The 22888-nt window shown below is 38.9% G+C and overlaps 1 protein-coding gene and 1 long non-coding RNA gene across 5 annotated transcripts in view; one reads left to right on the plus strand and one right to left on the minus strand.

Moving 5' to 3' along the window:
• LRRC58 (leucine rich repeat containing 58) overlaps nucleotides 1-22888 on the minus strand; it is a 77931-nt gene that overhangs the window by 39141 nt on the left and 15902 nt on the right. For 2 of the 3 annotated variants that reach the window (XM_023260203.2, XM_045036994.1), the window contains exon 3: nucleotides 22013-22290. In XM_023260203.2, coding sequence (XP_023115971.1) covers nucleotides 22013-22290 — 278 coding nt within the window. Of the gene's footprint in view, nucleotides 1-17662; nucleotides 18787-22012; nucleotides 22291-22888 lie in introns of those variants that run through there. The other variant, XM_023260202.2, reaches the window with a different exon arrangement.
• LOC109503464 lies at nucleotides 8758-17370 on the plus strand. 2 transcript variants are annotated; one of them, XR_002162449.3, is made up of 3 exons: nucleotides 8758-9037; nucleotides 10630-10785; nucleotides 11390-17370. It is a non-coding gene; the product is annotated as an uncharacterized LOC109503464 (long non-coding RNA). The 2 variants fall into 2 exon arrangements; XR_002745269.2 differs by lacking the exon at nucleotides 8758-9037 and adding an exon at nucleotides 9075-10424.

Raw genomic sequence — 22888 nt, forward strand, 5'->3', positions numbered from 1 at the left:
CTTCAGCTCAGGTCATGATCTCACTGCTTGTGAGTTCAAGCCCTACATCGGGCTCTGTGCTGACAGCTCAGAGCCTGGAGCCTGCTTCACATTCTGTGTCTCCCTCTCTTTGCTGCCCACCCCCACTAACACTCTCTCTGTCTCAAAAATAAATAAACATTAAAAAAAATTTTTTTAAAAAGCCATGGCATTAAACTTGTGAATGTGAACACCAGCATTTGGGAAAAAATAAAAATAAAACACAAACCCAGAGACACTCATAGACCTCCTTTTGGGAAAGGCAGTATTGCCAATACTTTTGATGGTATGGAGGACAATATTGTGTGGAAAAAAACAAAGATCAACAGTTTTGAATTGAAAATGATTCAGAAGAGCTTGCGTATGAGCATGAAGACCTTTTTTTTTTTTTAATGAATGCACAAGACTGATAGAAGATAGTCTTTTAAAATAGGACTAAAGCAGTGCTTTCCATACACTTAAAATATAAACTGTAAATGCTAGCTAAGAAAGTACTTTTTAATGGTACATAAAATAATGTGAATTTTATGATCATTTGCACCTTAGATTAGATGAACTATGTCAACAACATCAAGCTTTAAAGAACAGAGTCTCATTTTTTTCTCTTTAAATGAAGAGTCCCATTTTTTTTCTCTAGGCTTTGACTATTTAAATAACATCATAAATTTCTAAAGGTCAACTAACACTCAGCTATGAACTCATGTAATCCTGTGGGCTTTTCCAATGCAAGGTTTTTAAGTACCATTTTAAACATTTCTATCGTTTCTATGCTAAATGGTCTATTTATATTTTCCTTATTTCAGGATCCATTTTGGCAATCTGTATTTTTACTAGGAAATCACCCATTTTCCTTAGGATTCCAGTTTGTTGCCATACGTTTTTCTTATTATACTTTTAATTTCTCCTGTACTTGTCATCTTTTACAGAATTCATAATTTTATCTACTTTTGCACAGTTCTTCTCAATTAGGTCAGATCTTTTGCAAAGGAGGGCTTTTATATTTATTTGTGCTTTCTACCTCTTTTCTATTACTTTCATTTTAACTCTAATCTTGATTAATTCGCTCTTCCCAATTTTTTTTTTACTTTGTTGCTCTTTTTTCTAATTTCCTAAGATAAAAATGAACTTTATTTTTTATGTTTTCTTTAATAATGAAATCACTTAAGGTATATATTTTCTTCAGAGTACAGTTTCCACTGTGATGTTTGGGTTTTGGTAAAAAGCGTTCTCTTTTTCATTGCTTTATAAATACTGTATTTATAATTTTGTTTTGATTTCCTCTGTATATGGTTTTTAGTCTTCCTTACATTATTTATTGTCAACTTTATTGAATTAAGATGAGAGAATGTGGTTTTTAGAATCTGTTAAGTCTTTCTCTGTGGTCAAATATGAGTGATTTTTGTAAATTTCCTATAGGTACTGCAAAATGTTTTGTTGTTTGTTTGAGGGATATTAGACTCTATACAGAACTATTACATCAAGTTTATTGATTGTATTATTCAACTCGTATGTCATCCCATATTTGTTATATACCAGATTTGCCCAATTCTGAAATAAAGTATTAAACTCTATCACTATAAATGCATTTTATCAAATTCTTCTTGTATTTCTTCTAATTTTTTGCCTTATATATTTGGCTGTTATTTTGTTTGGATTATACACCTATCAAAAGTTGAGAAATAACAGAAGTAAAACCAATGAATCATTGAAATAATAGTAGAAGTTTATTGCACATACACCAAAGAGACAGTTTGCCAAAATATGAACTCAGACTCAGAGGTATATTGTTCTGAAGCAGCTTATGTAGTAAGAAAGCAGTGACTGTTTATTCTTCACAGAAATTGGTTATAATATTAGAATCATCCTATATGATAGGGAATTGACCAGTGGTTACCTCAGATCAACCTTGGGAAACAGTTTAACTATTGCTTATGATTTCTGGAGGCACAAGCAAGAAATGACCCAGGTCACGTTAGCATTGCAAAATAAGCTAAATTAAACTTTGTTTGTATGACTGACCTGGTTTTATCTGCACAGGGAATTTTCAAAATTGTTTTTTTAACAACTTACACATTGCTCAGCCTGTGGTTATCTACATATGTATTTTATCTATGTATCTATATCTGTCTTTATATTGACCTATTTATTCTAAGTTTTGTTACTCACTACCATTTCCTTCCTTATCATCTTGGGCTCTATTATTTGACTAGAGCCCCTTCTAAAGTATTTAGTGGGAAAACATAGGTGTTACTCTGTCTTCTTACATATCTGCAATCTTCTTTCACTGTGGAGACTGAATTATGTCTTGGCTGGTCATGGAGCTCTTGAGGTGCAGTCCTTTTCTGTCAGACATCTGTAGACATTAGTATTCCACTAACTTCTGACTGCTGGTGATGCAGATAAGAGATCTGATTCTGTTTTTTTTTATAATAAGGCAACTTTCTATGTGGAAGTTTGTAAAAAAATTTTTCCCCTTAGAGTTCAAAAATTTTACCAGTATATTCCTAAGTGTGTGTGTGTGTGTGTGTGTGTGTGTGTGTGTGTTCATCAGTTCAGCTTGGAACTTGCAGATCTCATTCAATCTGTAGACTTAGGTATTTCTTGGTCCAAGAAAAATTTCTCCTTTATATGTTTAATTATTGTCTTTCCTTCATATGTACTTTTTCTCCAATCACATTTCCTATATTGTATGCTAAGTCTCTTGGATCTATCCTTAAGTCTCCCATCTTCTCTCTGATGATTTCAGTCACTTTTTATTTTTGCTCTGTGCTTCGAGACATTTTCTCCATTTGATCTTCTAGCCCACTAATTTAGGTCTCAACAGTGATCATTCTCTCCTTTCATTTATGCAGTATTATTTTAAAAATCTTTTCTTTTTTTCTTCCATTTCCCATTGCCTCTCCCATTCCTTTCCTTCCCACTCTGGTTCCCACCTTTCTTCTCTCTTTCTCTCCCTCCCCCATCCCTTTCTCTTCTTAGGGCTAAAGGTCTTTCTTTTTTTCTTGCACTTGTATCTTCTTGGTATTTGTTCTGTTCCGGTTGATCTTCCTGCCTGCTATTGAGTCTCTTTGGATATGTTGTTATTTCCTTTGTTGAATCAGTGGGGCTCAGGGCTATTGGTGGTATCTTAACAGGCAGCATAGATATGGTGGAAAGCAAAGTGGTTTCCTCTCTTTGAGCTCACTGTGTAGAGATAAACTATTCATAAGACTTTTATTGAAGCAGGGAGGAAGATACCCTTTTCTCCCTGGTCTGATTCTCTCAGCCTCAGAGGCAGGGAAGACATAGCTCACCATTCAGTTCCTTCTTGTCTTTTAGGGACCCGGAAAAAGCCATACATCCATGTGGGGCTGAAATCAACCTTTGCCCTTAGGATCCACAAGATCTTGGAAAGCCAAGTTTTCCCTGGATATGTTGGTTTGTTTTTGTCCTGAGCACTTCCAGTGATGGTCTGTCTTATAGTCTTGGGAGGGGAATCCTGGCATCTTTCCCTCTCCAGGACTCATATAGTGCCCATCGCCTCACATTTATTCATACACCCATAGGTCTTAGCTGCCATTTGACAAAAGATTGTAGTTGCTAGTTGAAGAGAAGGCAACTGTACTCAAACTGCCATCTTCTTGGTGTTCTAGTCCTTAGGCACTTAGTAAGCCCTTAGAAGGTATGAATACCTCTTTGACCTCCATGTCTAATTCTGTGACCTACACATCATCATGATAATGAAGGTGGAGAAGGACAAAGAAGAGAAAGAAAAGGAGGGGGAGGAGAATAAGAGAATGAAGAGGAAGAAAAGGAAGAAAAGCAAGACACAGGTGCCCAAACTCTTTAGTGATGCAGCTATCTTTTGAAGACTGGTTTTTAGTACAAAGAGATTTCCTTAAATCAATGTCTGCATCTAATATGACCTTCCCACCTTCCTCACTGTCTAATTTTATGAGGAGTGCACCCATGGGTCTGTATTTCTGGATCTGTTCATATATGAATGATTGCCTAATCTTGCCCTGGTGCTCATGGTTGCATAAAGAAAAGAGATGAAATGTTAGCTATTTGGGGCTAAAGGGCATGCAAAGGAAAATCACCCTCATCAGGGTAATAGGATTATTAATGATAAACAGATCCCTTCAAATTCTGATTTGAGAAAAAGAAACACCTGCTTTGTGTCAGATCCACTTCTTGGTCTTTACTGTAAGATGGCTTTGGCACTGCATCTTTGGAAGGAGAAAAAAAAAAATCAATCCTATCACACAATAAGCCCAGTATTGCCTGCAGGATCACCTAGCAGCTCATTTATTCCTCTCTGGGCCACATGGTCAGGTGAAAGTGACAGGCACAATTTGCTCTCTGTGTCCAGTGATCAAACTTCAACCTTTGGCTGGGCAGATATGTATATATGCATGGGTACCTGTGTGTGTATGTATATGTGGGAATATGCGGGATTGTACAAGGATTTGGGCTTATCTCAATATTAATAATGATTGATCCAACTTAAGTTCCTCTCCTTTTTAAAAAACAATTTTTAATGTTTATTTATTTTTGAGACAGAGAGGGAAAGAGAGAGAGAGAAGGGGACACAGAATCTGAAGCAGGCTCCAGGTTCTGAGCTGTCAGCACAGAGTCCAGTGCGGCGCTCATGAACTGTGAGATCGTGACCTGAGCCGGTCAGACTGAGCCACCCAGGCACCCCTTAAGTTCCTCTCCTTAACAGCACCTTGAAGAGATCATATTACCTGAGAGTTCATAAGGATATACAAAAATATGTAAAAGAGTGAATCTTCTCTTTGGGATAAGTTTACAATGATTAATATGCAAACTTACAAATAATATGCATATATAACTTCACTGTGGTTCACGTATCAATCACCATCCTTCCTTACTGGGGCATCCATTAAATAATCAGCCAAGAGTGGCTGGGAAACATCTTGTCCTTCTTTCCTCCTCCTAGATACCTCAGCTCCTGTAGCTACACTAGCCTGGCTGCTGCTTAGTGTCAAGGTTGAAGGCTTCACTGTGAAGAATTCTCTTTTCTCAACTTACCAGGTTGATGTCCAGTTCTTATATTATTGGATTTAGGTCTCCATTGCATAGAGCTGTGATCCTGTTGTGTTCTCATTTTCCTCTTCCTAAGAGGTTTTGCACACTTATTAGAAGTGTGACTCCTGTGTACATTGGTTTTTAGAGTGGTGGGAGGAATTTTGGATTGGGAGAAAGGACAGAGAGGATGTAATGAGAGGAAGGGAGAAGCAACATTTTGGAGCCAAAGGTACACAAGGAATATAATGAGTAGCATGCATGTACATGTGTGCACGCATGCGCACATATGTGTGCGCACACACTCTTGCATATACTTTGTATTACTAATGTCGTTGCGCCTCTCTGCTGATATAAATGATTTAAAACTTGTGGCCATATCTAATCTGGCTAGCACAAATCACAAGAACCTTAGGAAATACTTCCTCCAGTGACAATTGTTAAGCTTCACAATTGCTAAAGAAGTAAAATCTTCTCTGAGGTACTTAAAAATAAGATAGGTTCTCACCCGGATAGTTGAATTGTCCTCTTGTGTAAAGTGGTGTGATGATGGCTTCTCAAACTCTCACTGATTCTGTGATCACTTAGAACTAGAGAGAAATTTCTCTAGCAAGCCAGAATTAAGAATTAATTATAATTACGCTGCAGTTTAAGTCATAGACACCTGGTATTCATCTAATTCCTTCTTATCCATTAGTCAATTACACACGTCTTTTTTATATGACATGCTGCCCTCAGCAGAAATGAAAAAGATTGTTTCAGAGAGACTCATTGACATGTTATTCACTACAACAGACCCTTGTAGGCTTTTTAAAGGGTAGAATTTTACTGCAGATTCAGGGGTAAAGTTCTTATTACTAACTCTGCCCCTGGCTGTATGTGCGCCAGTCTAGAAGGAAAGATTAAAAGACCTAACTAGAGATGAATAAACAGGGTAAAAGGAATAATGCAAGAACTTACAAATATTTGAGAGCTACAAAAATAGAAAGAGTTCTGAGCACAGATAAAATTAGACTTAAAATAAGGAAGAAACTTGGAGACCACTGTCAAGTTTGAAAGAGGTTAAAATGAACAATAAGGACAAAATTCTAAAATTGTAGCTTTTTGGCTGTAACCTAAGCTTAATTTCAAAGTTAAACTTATTTCACATATTTTTATTTTCTTTTCCATGAGTTTCCATGGCATCATGAACAGGTTTGCTTTTCCATTTAAATCTTCTCTATTTACAAAGGTATTAAGAGTGCATGATTATTCAGATTTAAGTAGTAAAATAATCATACAGCCTCATAGCTAGATCGAAAACAAACTATTGTAGAAATTATGTGTAGTGCTTATAAAAATGTGTAGTTTAGTTGAACTTGCTTTCCTATCATGGAATCTATGTTTATGGATTGACCGTAGGCAGATGCCTACATTTTCTTATCTTTCTTGGTAATGTCAGTCTGCTCCTCACTGCTGCTTAAGATGTTAGCCATGTCTTTATCAATGGTCAAAAGAACCAGAGCACAACTTGATAAGGTTTTCCTCACCGAAAGGGAAGGCTATCTCTTGCCCTGTGGCTATAACCTGAAATATTTGACCAAGTCATCCTTTCATGAATGTTTCTTGTGAAGTTGATCTGTTTGCTGCTTTTGTTTTCCATGATTCAGCAGACACTCTGATGTAGTTGATGTTGGCTTCAATATGGCCAATCCACTTGAATATACCATCTTAAACACCCTCAAAACACTTTCAGTTCAGAAAAGAGAGTGGCTGACAGGGAGAAGCAAAAAAAAAAACAACAAAAAACAAAACAAAAAAAAAAAAACAAAAAAACCCCCAAAAAACAAAACAAAACAAAAAACCCATTAGAGTAGCAGTCAGTGCCTGGTCTAAAGTAGGTGTTCAATTAAAAGAAACACACATATTAAAAAAATAAATGGATTCTAGCCCCAGCTCTGTCACTATTTATCTAAGAGAACTTGGGCACATCTCACTTTGGGCCCATTTCTTCATCTATCAAAACCCCAGTCCACTGAACTCAAGTCATCATGAGGGGACTTTCACTTAAGAATTATCACCCTTGGGCGCCTGGGTGGCTCAGTCAGTTAAGCGTCTGACTTCAGCTCAGGTCACCATCTCACGGTCCGTGAGTTCGAGCCCCGCGTCGGGCTCTGGGCTGATGGCTCAGAGCCTGGAGCCTGCTTCTGATTCTGTGTCTCCCTCTCTCTCTGCCCCTCCCCCATTCATGTTCTGTCTCTGTCTCAAAAATAAATAAGCGTTAAAAAAAAAACTAAAAACAAATTAAAAAAAAAAAAAGAATTATCACCCTTCCTGGGCAACTAAGTCACCTACAACTTGGGAGCCTCCACAACTATTGATGCCTAGACTCCACCTCTAGTGATCATGTTTCAACTGGTCTGGAGATGGGGCCCATGCATTTATATATTTTGAAAGGTTCCATTGTGGTTCCAATGTGCAATGAGAATTGAGAGCAGCTGCCCAGAAGAAAGCTTTCTAGCATCTTTTTCCTCCTTGTGGGAGAAAGACTAATTCATCTGCTTAGATGGCCCAAGTCTGATGATAATTTTTCCAGCTTTCTCTATTGGGCAGCACTATAGGGTTTATGTTTGACCTGACCTCCTTTGGATCATGTTCTGCTCAGCCTTGTGGAATGCCATCCGGGGGTAGACAGCCCCTTGCAGGGGAAGTCTGTGATTCTGGTTGGTTACATTTGATTCAAGGAGAATGTAAGAAGCTCAATTCCGGTATGGTAAAGCTGACATTTAGATTCCTTCCTCAAGTCCATGTCAATTTATTTATTTTAAACTCAGAGAAGGGAAACTACACCAACAAACTTCACCAAATCTAACCCTACCCCAAGTGTCATGAGGACTAATTAAGGTAGGTTCTTGAATGTGCTTTGTAAACAGTAACAAGCTCCCAGATATTTACTATTATCTACAGTTTCCTACCAGATCTAAAATTGTGAATACTCTGAGATGTAGTGCAGCAGCATCACATTGAATGTGGCTGGCAAGTAACAATTCAGTACCAATAGTGTTATGATATCCTGTCATAGAATACGGTATTAGATAAAGGAGAATGTTATAGTGAGTAGCAGTGAAGTGGGAATCCAGAGGCTTGGATTCAAGATTCAGACATTTTGATTCCCGGACAAGTCTCTCTTTGCTTAAATTTTTTTCATCTCTCAAACAAGTGAGTCCATTTCATACGTTTAAAGTTTCTTCTAGCTCTAACATTCTAGAGAATGTTGATGGAATTGAATTGCTCATGAAGTTGGCAGTGACTGATGTGGATAGGACATGTCCAAGTGTTACTATCCCCAGAAATGTTCTGCCTTCCTATTTAGTATCTACAGTTTATAAGCCATTAAAGAAAATTTTTCTTCAGACACCTGTTCTAAGGAGAACATCCCAAGGGGGCTGCTTAGGGAGCAGTTTTATCCTCAAGAAAGGAAAGAGGTCAGTTACACCCTGTTAGGATGTCCTTGGAACCACAGTAGAGGGGACGGCCATCTTGCCAGCCAGCGCAACCCAACGAAAAGCCCCTAGTAGCGTGCCAGAACGAATTGGAGGTCAACCAATCACCGAGCGACAGCACGACCTGATGCGAAAAAGGCCCACCTGGACCTAAACCCGGAACTGCTGCAGCTTAAAAACTCCACCCCACCACACCTGGGGGTGACTTCCCTGACTCCATTCTCATTCTCTCTGTCTCTCTCTGTCTCTCTGTCTCTGTCTCTGTCTCTGTCTCTCTCTCTCTCTCTCTCTCAGTCACAGAACCTCACCCGAGACCTTAGTTCCCAAATAAAGCCTTTGACCGCTAAAAGTTTTTAGCCTCTGACTCCTACCTTTACCCTGCCTTACACCTGACCCTAACATTTGGTGCCGAAAGCCGGGGGGAGGTAGTAGCTCGCCTCCCTTGGCTGAGCTCCCTCCTTGCCAAGCCAGAGGCCAACCACCCTACTCTCAAGCGCCTACAGGAGGCGGTAAGTAGGACAGACCCCTCCTTCCCTCCTCCAACTACGGCTGACACCCACCAGAGACGTCTCACAAGTCAGTCTCCTTTCCTCCGCACGCCGCAAGGCCCGCACGCCAATAGGCCCCTTATTGCGGCGCGAGGGACGCCTCGCCCTGCCACGCCAATGGCGAGTAACGAGTCTAAACCTCCTCGATCTCTTACCTACCCCCCAATGTCTGTTAAAAAACTTAGGGCTCCTGGGCTTAAAAGGTGAACTTCGTCGTAACCGACTCATCTGTCTTTGCACTGCAGTCTGGCCTCAGTACAAATTAGATAATGATTCTCAATGGCCACCCGAGGGGTCTTTACAATACCAAATCTTAACCAATCTGGACAATTTCTGCCATCGGCTGGGAAAATGGGGAGAAATACCCTACGTCGTGGCCTTTTGGGACCTCAGGTCTCGCCCCAACCTATGTTCCTCCTGCCCCTCTGCATGCATGCTCCTTGCCCGCCCACAACCCCCTGATGACCCCACCTCACCAACTTCCCCGATCTCCACCCGTTAGAGGATCTAGCCACGCCGCGCACCAGCCCTTGCCCCCTTCCTACTCCCAACCTCCAGCCGTCCCGCCCTCGCCTCCCATATCATCCCGAATCCCGAACTCGTGCTCAGGCCCCTCCCAGCGAACAGACCCCAGCGGCCATCTTACCTCTCCGTGAGGTGGCAAGACCTGAAGGCCTGGTTCGCGTTCACGTCCCCTTCTCCCTCCAAGACTTATCCACCATTGAAAAGCGGCTAGGGTCATTCTTGTCTGACCCCACCCAATACATTAAGGAATTCCAATAGCTTGCCCAAGCCTACAGTCTCACATGGCATGAAATCCTCACCTCTACCCTCACCCCTGAGGAGAGGGAGCGCATCCAGGCCGCAGCCAGGGAACATGCAGACCAAACCCACATGACCGACCCCACTATGCCTGTAGGGGCCGATGCTGTCCCGGCGGCCGACCCCAATTGGAACTACCAACATGCAGGCAATGGTCACCGGCGCCGGGACCAGATGATCCCGTGCCTGCTAGCAGGCATGAGGGCAACCTCAACCAAATCAGTAAATTTTAACAAACTTCAAGAAATAATATGGGACCCCAATGAAAACCCCGTAGCCTTCCTTAGCCGGCTCACAGAGGCACTTACCCAGTATACCAGACTAGACCCTACCACCCCCGCCAGGGCCACAGTATTGGCCACCTACTTTATTTCCCAATCAGACCCTGATATTTAAAAAAAACCTAAAAAAGGCCGAAGATGGTCCTCAAACCCCTATGGCCGACCTGGTAAAGATGGTTTTTAAAGTTTTTAATGGCCGAGAGGAAGCTCAAGAACAACGGCGACAGGCCCGTCTCCAACAAAAGGTACAATTACAGACCCAAGCCTTGGTAGCTGCCCTGAGGCCAGCCACAATAAAGCCCTCTGGACCATGGCCCCCTCCGGGGCCAAGCTTTAAATGTGGCCAAGAAGGCCATTGGTCTCATCAGTGTCCCCATCCCAAAAAGCCTACCAGTCCGTGCCCATTGTGCCAGCAAATGAGCCATTGGGAATCCGATTGTCCTAACCCAGGGGACGACAGACTAGCAATGCCCCCACGTGGCGAGGCTTCACCCCGATTGGACTCTGCCTTCCAACTGCTGGAGATGGAGGATGACGGCTGACCAGGCCCAGACTCAGTAACTCCGGTGACCCACGCTGAGCCCAGGGTAAAACTACAGGTAGCGGGTAAGTCCATCTCCTTTCTGTTGGACACGGGGGCTACCTATTCTGTCCTGCCGAGCTATTCCGGCCCCACTACGCCGTCCTCCGTTTCCGTCATGGGCATAAATGGCACCCCCTCCATTCCCCCATGCACACCGGTACTCACCTGCTGCCTGAATGGCTTCCACTTCTTCCACTCCTTCCTAGTCATCCCCTCCTGCCCCGTCCCCCTGTTGGGCCGAGACATCCTCAATAAATTAAAAGCCTCAGCAACCTCCCTATCTGCCTTACAAAGGCAGATCAACTCCCTAGCACAGGTCACTCTACAAAACCGACGAGCCCTAGATCTCCTGACAGCAGAAAAAGGGGGAACATGCCTGTTCCTGAGGTTGGAATATTGCTACTACCTCAATGAATCAGGCTTAGTTGAAACCAATATAGAACACCTAAAGGAAATCTAAAAAACTCTATCCACCCGCCCAGGATCCTCAGACCCCCTAACCTCCTGGTGGCAATCACCCCTCCTAACTTGGCTCCTTCAGTATAGTCACCCCACTAGTTGGTATCTGTATAATACTTATGCTCTTACCTTGTTTTCTCCGTTTCGTACGAAAACGAATTCATTTAGTTTCCCAGGTTGCATTTCACCAGATGGTGGTCCGGCCATATTCCCGCATTCCAACCTCAGACCCCACATACCATGACGTCGCCCTTACACCCGCAGGAAGCAGCCAGACCAGATCCGTCGCCCATTATCACCAGTAAGAGGTTGGAATGTTAGGATGTCTTTGGAACCACAGTAGAGGGGACGGCCATCTTGCCAGCGCAACCCAATGAAAAGCCCCTAGTAGCGTGCCAGAACGAATTGGAGGTCAACCAATCACCAAGCGACAGCATGACCTGATGCGAAAAAGGCCCACCTGGACCTAAACCTAGAACCGCTGCAGCTTAAAAACCTCACCCACCACACCTGGGGGCGACTTCCCTGACTCCTCACTCTCTCTCTCTCCCTGAGTCACCGAACCTCGCCCGAGACCTTAGTTCCCAAATAAAGCCTTTGACCGCTAAAATTTTTTAGCCTCTGGCTCCTATCTTTACCCTGCCTTACGCCTGACCCTAACACACCCAATGTTTTTTTCTCTTCTGCCCTTCAATTTCTGAGCCTATCTTAACCAAGAAGCCCTCCTATATACTAACCAGGGAAGTGGTAAGCTTTTTCCATCTCAGCAAATTTGAAACATTTACCTGTTTTGTTTTGCAAAGAATGTGTCTTTTCTACCCACTCTGCTTACCTCAACACATAACCAACCACAATATTCTTTCCAATTTTGGAATCTAGAAAAATGTCAGGTGTTACAGGGCCACCAAAATAATGGCATTAAAGAACAATACGAAGTACCGTAATATTAGTGTGCTGTTAGTACTATACTACTTCGTGTTAAGATTGTTTGATTCTGGACTAAATGAAATGGAGTACCTGACCTTCATCAGCAAAATGACCTCACCAACTTCTTATTAGAACATGCATCCATAAGTCTGATAAGACTGTGGAAGCAGAAGGAACTGTGGTAGAAAGGTACCTGGTCTAATTCATCTTTTATCCTTTGCATCCAGCACAGAGAGTGAATGCTAATACATGCTTAATTTAATGTATGTATTCATGTACTGAAAAATTTCAACAAATAGATGAGCAGTGGTACAGCAAGTAATCAGGCAAATACCAACATTATAAGGATTTTAGATTTTCTAAAAGTTCAATTAAAATACTGCCACTTTTCCAGAATACGGAATCAAATTCCAAGAAAGCACTTTTAATAAAATAAGGCACAATGTTTAATAAGGCAAAATTCACACAGAGGGTTAATATAACATCACATTCTCTTGTGAGTCCTGTGGGGGGAAAAAGGAGGTATAGAATTGAAGTAGCTTAAATATATTTTTAGAGCATTTGCCATTACCAAGTAATATATAAATTTGACGCACTTAACTGTATCTTATTCTGAAAAGGAAATATAATTGTTGAATCATGTTGCTGAATTACATTTATTGTTATCATTAAGTTTTAAATATCTATATATTTATAGATATTTGTAATTCACAAGATTTCAAGTAGGTAAAATTAAGAAATCAGACAATAAAAAGTAATCTGACTAAAGCAAAAGTACATATATTTTCAATATCCTTTGTTGATACTTTAAAGTCCCAAATTTTATAAAAAGTTAAAGTTAAAATACTGGTAATTTAAAATATTTCTCCCATTATACTTTCGTTTCTCATGAATACAAAGTGGGCTCAGAAATGCAACAAACACCAATTATAGGCACACAGGTCTCTCCATGATTAAACTGTTGTAAAGTGATTGTTGAAATTAATATTCCTTCTAAATAACATACATCACATCAATGACCACATCAATGTCAACCATTTGAGTTTAAAAGGTTTCTCTTAAAACATCAGTTGTAGACAGAAGAACTAACCAATTTAGTAATGTTTTATAGTACCAGCAACAGCATTTTCAATCTTATCCCAGTTTCTTCTAACTACAATTTAGAATAAAAGTTTTATCCCATTTATTCACAACCACAGAAAGTAAGTTCTGGTGAATGCATATAGTCAGTCCAACCATGGCTTTCTGGTACAATGGTATATACATAACCTTCATTAAACTAGTTAAGTTTTAATATTTACTAGATTGAATACTGTACCTTAGGACAAACTGAGACTAACAAATCCCAGGTAAAAGTCTAGTAGCACCTAAATCAGTATTACCCTGTGAGTAATAATTCAATAATGTTTGTTGTTAGTGAACTGTTATTTTATACATCAATTCGCAACAAATATGGACCACGGAGAGACAGAAAAATGGAGATATTTACATGAAAAATGTTAAAACATAGCCCCTTGCAACCTAGTGTTACAAAGAAACCACTCAAAATATCCTAGGCCTCACAGCAGTAAAATCTTTGCATCATGCTATTAACATGACAGCCTTTATATGCTGTCACCCTTAGTGGTAGCAGATAAATTTTCTTTACAAAATAATATAAAAAAGAATATACCTTTCACTGATTTTATTTCAGAGGACCCTGATCCTTATGGCTTGACCTTCTCCCATAGTATGCATGATTAGGATTCTTTCTCCAGAAGCTCTAGACTCATAGACATTAGGCCCCGTTTTAGGGGAAGGAATTCCTCAGGTCACTCACAGTCTACCTCCCTCAAGTCAAATGCAAAAGATCATTAGGCTGTCATAAACCACTTACTAAATGACAGTGTCCCAAACTTTGGGTCTACAATGAAGGATTTAAGGCACACACTTTCTAAGCATACATGAAGACACTGTTGCCTTTAAAAAGATCATGGCTGTAATGAAACTACAAAAGTGGATTCTATTAAATTCATCACATTAATGTTATACAGAGTATGGTGCTTAATACAGAAACAGTGACAGTCAGGTACTTCTTTTCTACACAGACAGAATCAGAAATATGTATCACAGATCATGTTGCCTAAAAACATACATGTTGCCTAAAAACATACGTATCAGCCTTTATTGTTAACACCCAGCAGAACTTTTAAAAGCTATTTTGGACTAAATGCAGAATATTTATACTAACATAATACAATCTCTACTTTGGATAAGAAGAGGGTCATTTAAGTAAAAATTAGGTATTTCTAAATAAATGCAGCTTAACTAATTACATACACATATTATAACTGATGTTTTGTCTACAAAGGGTTTTATTACTTAGAATAACATTTTATATAAATAAATACTGCTAAAATGCTTTAAAAGATCAAACTTTATTTGCACCAATTATTTGCTTAGTATTTTTTTCTTTTTTTACATAGTGAAAAGGTAAACACTAACTAAGGCTGTACCATAAATTTCAGGTTAATGAGGTATTACTTTCTCCCTTTGGAAAGAGCAAAGTTGGCTCTAAGAAAATCCTATTTACTTGCTGGCTTGTCATCATAGAGGGATGTGGATAATCTCCCAATAGCAGAAACCAAAGAAACTTAGTGATAAAGACTTTCAGATGGTTGTCAATGGGCCACATGGTTTTAAAACAATTCACTATTACTTTAAAGAACTTTCTTGGCTCAGGGCTATCCTGGGGTGTCTGGTGACTTCTCTTTTCCTGCCCTTTGTTATAAAGATTTCTTTCATTTAACACTCCAGCAAACAGCCTTTTCCTACTCTTTGCTTAAATTGATATTTACAATGTTTGGCAGAATTGGCCTGCAGTATTACACTGCACTAGCGTGGACTGCCTTTTAACTTTTATCTACATCAACATAAAAATTTCTCAAATTTGAGGTACAGTTTACAATGCATCTTTATTTTTAAATTTGGTTACTTAAAATTCCAAAGAATAGAAATTTCAGAATAAGAGACTCCTCTGACATAAATATAGAAGTAAAATATGAACAGTAAACCCTCAGATCTACCTCTGGTACTCAAATACAAGGAATACTAAGAACCTCGACTAGCTTGTCGTTAGGTCAGCCAACCCCTGGCACCATGGAAGCAAAATGTTCTATCAGCTAATCTTCCTATTTCCTAAAATCCTAGGACTATTCAAACTGAGTTGGTGATGCTGAGAATTGGATTCTAAGAATAAAGATTACTAAGAATGTTCAATGTACCCATTTCCATTTCAAATATTAACACTGAAGAATTCCATTCTAGACACATTAATGCTGTGGTGAAGTAATTTGATACACAGAAGTTCTGGTCACTAAAATTAGAGCAGTATCAAAAACTTATTTCACTATGAAAATTAGCACAGGTTTTGTAAATCTCAAAAAATAAAGTTTATTAACTAGTTTAAACACAAACAGATGACTTAGCAACTAAAGAGAGAGACTACATTTAAAATACATAGCTATATGATTCGGGAATTGATTATCTGGTTGTTAAATTATCAAGTCCCTTGCATCTCGTCTTCTGGCTAATTTCTACCAATCACCATTTATGAAAAAAGGTAAGGTAGAGGAGAGAAACAAAAAATCTTAGAAATTATTAGCAGCTCTTATAAAAGGTTAGGTCAAAGATTTAAAAGAAAAAATATATTGATCTGTGTTCAAGGGACAAGACTAGCCCAAGGTCCCCCTGCAACACTGGCACCTTAACTCCTAAAAACAAAACAACAACAACAACAAACCAAAAAAGATAAAACTAACAACTGAAATGTAGAGTTTTGTAAAAGTCACTAGAGACAGCTACACACTGATCTTAGATTTTCAAATGTCCACGTACAACAAACATTTTGTTGTATATTATGGTATACATCTACATATAAAGCAAAGGCCAGAAACTGTTTCTGGTTGGACCTATTTACATCTGTAAAGACCAATCAGTATAACTTCTTTCTGGGAAGCTGGAAAGAGGTAAGTATGGTTAAATACTATACTGACATACCTACCCATTTATTTTATGAAGACTAACTCTCAGAAGATTACCCAAGCTGTTACTTAGGTCAACCTGGTAATAAATTAGTAAACTGAGGCATTTAAGCCAGAAAAATTTGGTCCTATCAATTTAGATATATTACTATGCATACATTATTTTCTATGAAAATATTTTATGTATTGATATTAACTAAGTCAGTTACAAACATTTTGGGTTTGCCACTTAGGCACTGCCTAAGTCATCTTTACCTTTCCTAATTTTGTAGTATGCAGCTTGCTGTGGCTCAAGTGGAAAAGTAAACAAAGGCTTTCCGTTACTTCCATATTATGATATAATCACCCATGTACTACATTGCTAGGCAGCAGAAACATACTAGATTACTTCTACAGACATAGACAATTTCTGAATCAAAAGGAAAAAACAATCTTACTACGTTATAACGAGGTGAAGGGATTCATTCTATAGCAGCGTTTCACAACTGCAGTCATGAAACTCTCATGATGTTTCATGAATAAAATAATAAAGTCTGAACTATCCTACAGTATATTTTCTTCTAAAATAAAAAATAACATATGAGACAAAACCCTAACATATGTACATATTATTATTATTATACAACAATCTGGTTTTAAGAAATGGTGTGCCCCAGTCATGAAAGCCAAGAAGTCAGAAAGGAGATCCTGTGATGTTCCAATGTGTTTCTGACCTGCGTACGACTGTATAGGTAACATTTACCAACAAAACATCATGTTATTATTATTGGTCAGTTATCTAATGACTGCTAGTATGTGTTGTGCATTTTATAATATCAACTTGTAATTGTACTATCATTGAATTTTTATTGCATATTAAACTAGTTAATAAAAATTTGGTCATTTCTAATAGCAATTAATTTGTGACACATTTTTCTGCTATACTTTAGATGTCTTCAATAAATTTCTTGTTATCAATACATTACTTTCATAAAGTATTCTATGGTTAAACTAGTTTTAGAAATTGCTCTATTTCACACGATTTCGAGACTGCTTTAAAGTCTTTACATAAATGAGTGCTGCCAACAATTTTATTTGGCTTGTTGTAGTAGTTTTCTAGTTTTTCTTTAAAATGTACAGAAAGTTACAGTTCAGTACACACAGGCAAAGGAGTCAGAGGTGAGCTAAAAATTTTTAAATCATCTTCCCACTCCTTTAATGCAAGATACAAAGACGTTTTCTGAGCTTACATCTCTTTTCTGTCAAAAGAAATCGGACAGGGGCGCCTGGGTGGCGCAGTCGGTTAAGCGTCTGACTTCAGCCAGGTCACGATCTCGCGGTCCGTGAGTTCGAGCCCCGCGTCAGGCTCTGGGCTGATGGCTCAGAGCCTGGAGCCTGTTTCCGATTCTGTGTCTCCCTCTCTCTCTGACCCTCCCCTGTTCATGCTCTGTCTCTCTCTGTCCCAAAAATAAATAAACGTTAAAAAAAAAATTAAAAAAAAAAAAAAGAAATCGGACAGATTTTTAAATCAAAAGCTATTATCTGTCTTAATGAAAAGATTAATCAAGACTGTTGCCTCCCATTAAATGCAAAAGTGATTGCTTCCAAGGGATCACTTCATGTTTAAACAAAAAATTCAAGTTAAGGTGGCCATGAGCTCTGATGTCAGATGTATAGTTGTTTACCTAGTTCTGTTAAAGTATATTTTAAAGCATTCTGCATAGTATGTCAGATTATACAGGCTACTCTGGCATCATTCCTTGAATAAATTTCTAAAACCTTGCTAGGATTAAGGCACTATAACAGTCATTGCTGGATTATAGAAGGGAAACCACAATCATATAGAACAAAAGAGCAGTACTGAAGAGTTTTAAAATCCCACATAAAAGTTATATTCCTTACTTTTCCAGTTAGTAGGTCAGAAAGGGTTAGGTCCTATGTAACCATCTGTGAACTTATCTGAATGGCTCTGTAATCTAGACACACGGGCGATACAAGAAGGGAGGGCAGATCCTGTTATGGGATAGTGTTCAGCCTAAACCCAAGGACAATTCTGGTAATAATTACAGCTCTGATCACTTCTTTCTTCATCTCAACTGTCACAAGTCATACCACTCATGGTTTATTATAACACTGCTCTTCAGAATGCTCCAATGTGCTGGATGATTCATGAAAAACTTAAGTGAAAACTGCAAGGAATCAGCTAAATTTGAAACTGCCATTCAGAGTGAATTATATTCAAAGAATCCAAACATGGAACTGGACTCATTCCTGCTGAATAAGAAGATGAAATACAAAATCTTTTCTGTCATCTCCGACTCTTTCACAGACATTCAAGATGAAGATCTGGTTTCCAGTGAACTTCAATTTTCTTTTCTAACCACGTTTGCTCAGTTCTTTTAGTGCTTCACACCACCCTGCATTCTTTTCAACCAAGAAGAACTTTCTGCATTCTGTGTGCAGCAACACTAGCTTCATCCTCTGAGTCAGATTCGCTCTGGGATGTGGAACTGTGAGAGGCGGAACTGCAAGGGGAAGAGCACTCTGGGGAACATAAGTAGTGCATCAGTGGGAGGCGGTACTTCCCACAGAAGTCCACAAATTTAATTTGTCTGACACAGCAGTCAAAGTAGACTCCTGGAAAGAAGAAGGAATTAAGTACAAAATAATCATTACAAAGCAAAGAGCCATTTCTTTTTCAACCCCTTCTCCAGCATTCTGAAGAAAAGTCATATACAGTCTTCTCTTTTAAGCAGAAGCAGTAGTTGCTTCTATAGGTATTTACAGAAATACCAGAAGGTCTTAGGGATGGCAATTTGGCTGCAAAGAGAAGGCCAGATAAGATTTAACTTAAAGGGAGATGGCATTAAAGGGATACTGTTTACTTAGCTTGTTTTCTCTGGGTGACTTGGTGGACAGGGGCTGATGGAGAGATTACAGGATACCCACCGTTGTGTTCTTCCTCTGTTCCCCAAGTTACTCCTTGGTACTACCCTTCAGTCAAGAAGCTTTAAAAAAGCCCATAAAACTGCTTTAATAATGATCTTAAAAGATTAAGTTGTCATTTACAAAATGTGCAGGAAGGAGATGACTTCTGGTATTCCTGTTCACATACACTGGGAAGGCAAAATGCCATCTTACATTTCCACAGGTTCTGAATCTACAGGTTTCAAAGTGGTTTCACTAATGATCTCACTTGATTTTCACGCAATTATATATTGTTAGGTAGACTGAAACTAGTATTCCCCTTTTTTGATTCCTACTTTAGTGCTCCTGAATCTGGGGCCTTTCAGCTAAGTAAAAATACAGCTAGAGCTGAGAGGAAAGCAGAGGTTGCTGTGGCTCAGGGTTCAGTATTAACTGGAACATCTACAACTCTGGGTCTCATCACCTTTCTGCAGCGGATCTCAACCTCTTTTTCTAAGATTCCTCTGGCACCAACTACTCTGTGTATATCACACAAGGGACTAAAGTAAAAAGATGTGGTTCAAGGAAAGGAGAAACGATGATTTCTATTTAACTTTTTCCTAATACTTTCCCCATTAACTTTAAAGTTTTCTGATACTGTAAGAATAATTCATAGTTTAAAAAGGGTATTTCATGGTATGTTACTTTGAACAATTTAGGAAAATAAATAAATGCAATAAAGTGGTCAGTTAATATTGATAATAAATTCCCTAAAATGTGTTAGCATCCTAAAAACAGATAGAAGTGATAAAATAAAGCATTATAGAGTTACCATGCGCTAAAACAGTACAATACTACCTTGTCATTTCTGAGATCTCAGACTCTACAAAGACAAAAAAATCCACACAAAATATAAATTTATTTTTGTTTAACTTAGGGTTCAAGAGTTAATGAGTCTGAGGGGAAAATATCAAAGGCTCAATTTATAATTAATAATCTTAACTTTTAAACTAATAATTTTTAAAGTATTTTTGTTTCTGAGATAAAGGACACGCCAACATACTAAAGAAGTCATTTAAAAAAAGCATTTAAGGGGCGCCTGGGTGGCGCAGTCGGTTAAGCGTCCAACTTCAGCCAGGTCACGATCTCACGGTCCGTGAGTTCGAGCCCCGCGTCAGGCTCTGGGCTGATGGCTCAGAGCCTGGAGCCTGTTTCCCATTCTGTGTCTCCCTCTCTCTCTGCCCCTCCCCCGTTCATGCTCTGTCTCTCTCTGTCCCAAAAATAAAATAAAAAACGTTGAAAATAAATAAATAAATAAATAAATAAATAAATAAAGCATTTAAAAGGATACTGTCCCTTACCACTGTCAAAGCCAACTTGGGAAAGGAGAACCACAGAGAAGAGCGTAAGCACATCTAATCTGGCACAGCACAACACCTTCTATTTCTAAGAGTGAGTGGCCAGAAACGGCCCAGGGTATTGTCTTTTTTTTTTTCCTTTTTAAATCAACAGTGTCATTTTTATTTTTTAATATTCTTTGAGGAACCTAAATCATTTTCTCTTTTAACCTTCAAACAGTTCAAGACACAATGGGACTTTCAGGGATAATCTCACTTGGCTCTGATCATCATTATGCACCATTTCCTTAGCACCTACATTTCTCCTACAATAGTAAAAACCTTTCTGTAGCCTCATATATTGGATTTTTAAAAAGAAGTCTTTTAGGAGAGAGCCAAAATAAAATGACCTGCTATCAGTCACCAGCTCCCACCCACACACCCTGGCACTTGAGGCCCTTCATAGTTAGGCCTTAATGTATCTTTTACTCCTCTCTCATTACTTCCCTAACTGCACATTTGAGCAATTATTACTCAAACCATAGTGTGCCCCATACTGTTTTGTCTCCAATTTTGCTCTCTCCAACTGAAAAGTTTCCTATCCTCAATTTTACCATATCAAAATTCAACTCATACTTCAAGAATCATCTCTTTTTCAGACCTAATTAAATATACTCTCTCCCTCCACTGATTTCCAATAGTACTCTGATTTCCTATTTTACTCTGCCTTACAGTCTACCATTTCTTCAATTCTCTCCAAACACTCTAAACTCAAGAAATTTTGAGCCAGGGATTTACAAGAATATATAAGTCCAGGGTACATTCCAAAACTGGCACATTCAGCCCATTCTCCTACATCCTGAATCATGTTCTATGAAGGTACCTGATACTCAGAACAGTGGGTCTATGAAAATGTCCTTCAAATAAATATGAAAGGTAGCTACACATTTTGGAGATTCTTTTTAAACTGTTAGGACTATTGGGGCACCTGGGTGGCTCAGTGAGTTAAGTGTCTAACTCTTGGGTTTCAGCTCAGGTCATGATCTCACGGTTTGTGAGTTTGAGTCCCACATCAGGCTCCGTGCTGACTGTGCAGAGCCTGCCTGGGATTCTCATTCTCCTTCTCTCTCTGCCTCTCCCCTGTTCACTCTCTCTCTCAAAATAAAGAAATAAACCTTAAATAATCTTACATTTCCACAGGTTCTTAATCTACAGGTTTCAAAGCAGTTTCACTAATGATCTCACTTGATTTTCATGCAAACTTAAACTGTCAGGACTGTTTAATGCTTCTTTTGTGTTTCCTCTCGTTTTACTGTCTTACTCTACTATCCTATGACAGTTCAAAGACATGCTGAGACTTTCTGGGTATTTTCCTTCTGTATGAATTGTAAAAACAAACAAACAAGCAAAAAAGCAAAACCAATGAAAAACAAAAAGGAAGGAAGGAAGGGGGAGATGGGAGAAATGTCTTCTTTTTGGTAAAAGGGTGAAAGGATGAGGGAAACAGAAACAGATTAAATGCCTTTCTCTGAAAGAAGACAAGTAATTAAAAACATTTCGACTATCAATATAAAAAAAAAGCTCAAGGAACAGGAAACATATACACTGAATGAACTTACCTCCACACTTTGGGTTTGGGCAATTGCTGGCTAAACTCAAGTATCTAAGAAGATTCCCAGGAAGATCGAAGGGAGTGTAGGAAATATTTCGAATTTTAATGGTCCGTGCAGCTAATTCCAGGAGAGTTGGAGGGTCATAGGTTAAATCTCTAACAAAACGAACAACCAATGGATTTCCTCGCAAACTCAATTCTTCCAAATGAATAAGATTGAGGATCTCTCGAGGCAGGTATGTCAGCAAGTTATTGTGAAGACTGAGGGAACGAAGTGAATGCAACCTACAATGAAGGTAGTATAAAAATCAATGGCAGGGAGCAAGCTAACTACCGAGAGAATTAAGCGAAGAGCTTGATTTCCCCAAGAGAATCAGCAATTAAGGTCAATGAAGTAAAATAAAAAGGAACTGAAACTAGAGTGCAGACTTGTAAATATCATGAAATGACATTTGCCCATGGAATCTTAGAGAGTGTAGAATTAGTATTCTGATGCGCCAGGCTGATACAAATGCTAGATTTAAAGATTTTTTTTTTTTAGTATGCCTTATCATTCAGACACCTACAAAGATTTAAAATGCAACAGAAAGCAAGTTCTTTCACATTATTTCATCAGGACAGGAATGCTTCATATCAAATATAAAATCAATTAAAATTCCATAAACCCTGGAGAAATCTATGCCAAATTACTCTATTTTTGATTAGAGAAAACTGGCTAACCAAATATTTTGAGGAATAAACCAGGGCATTTAAAAGTAGTATTAAAAATAAGCAACTCAACTCACAGCAAACCTCAAAACTATAATTCTCATGTATCATTTACTTTGAGAATGTCTAATTCCCTTTTACATATAAAATACGTGGGATGAATACTTAGGACAAA

Source organism: Felis catus, chromosome C2 (genome assembly GCF_018350175.1).
Source record: "Felis catus isolate Fca126 chromosome C2, F.catus_Fca126_mat1.0, whole genome shotgun sequence".
Taxonomy (NCBI): Eukaryota; Metazoa; Chordata; class Mammalia; order Carnivora; family Felidae; genus Felis; species Felis catus.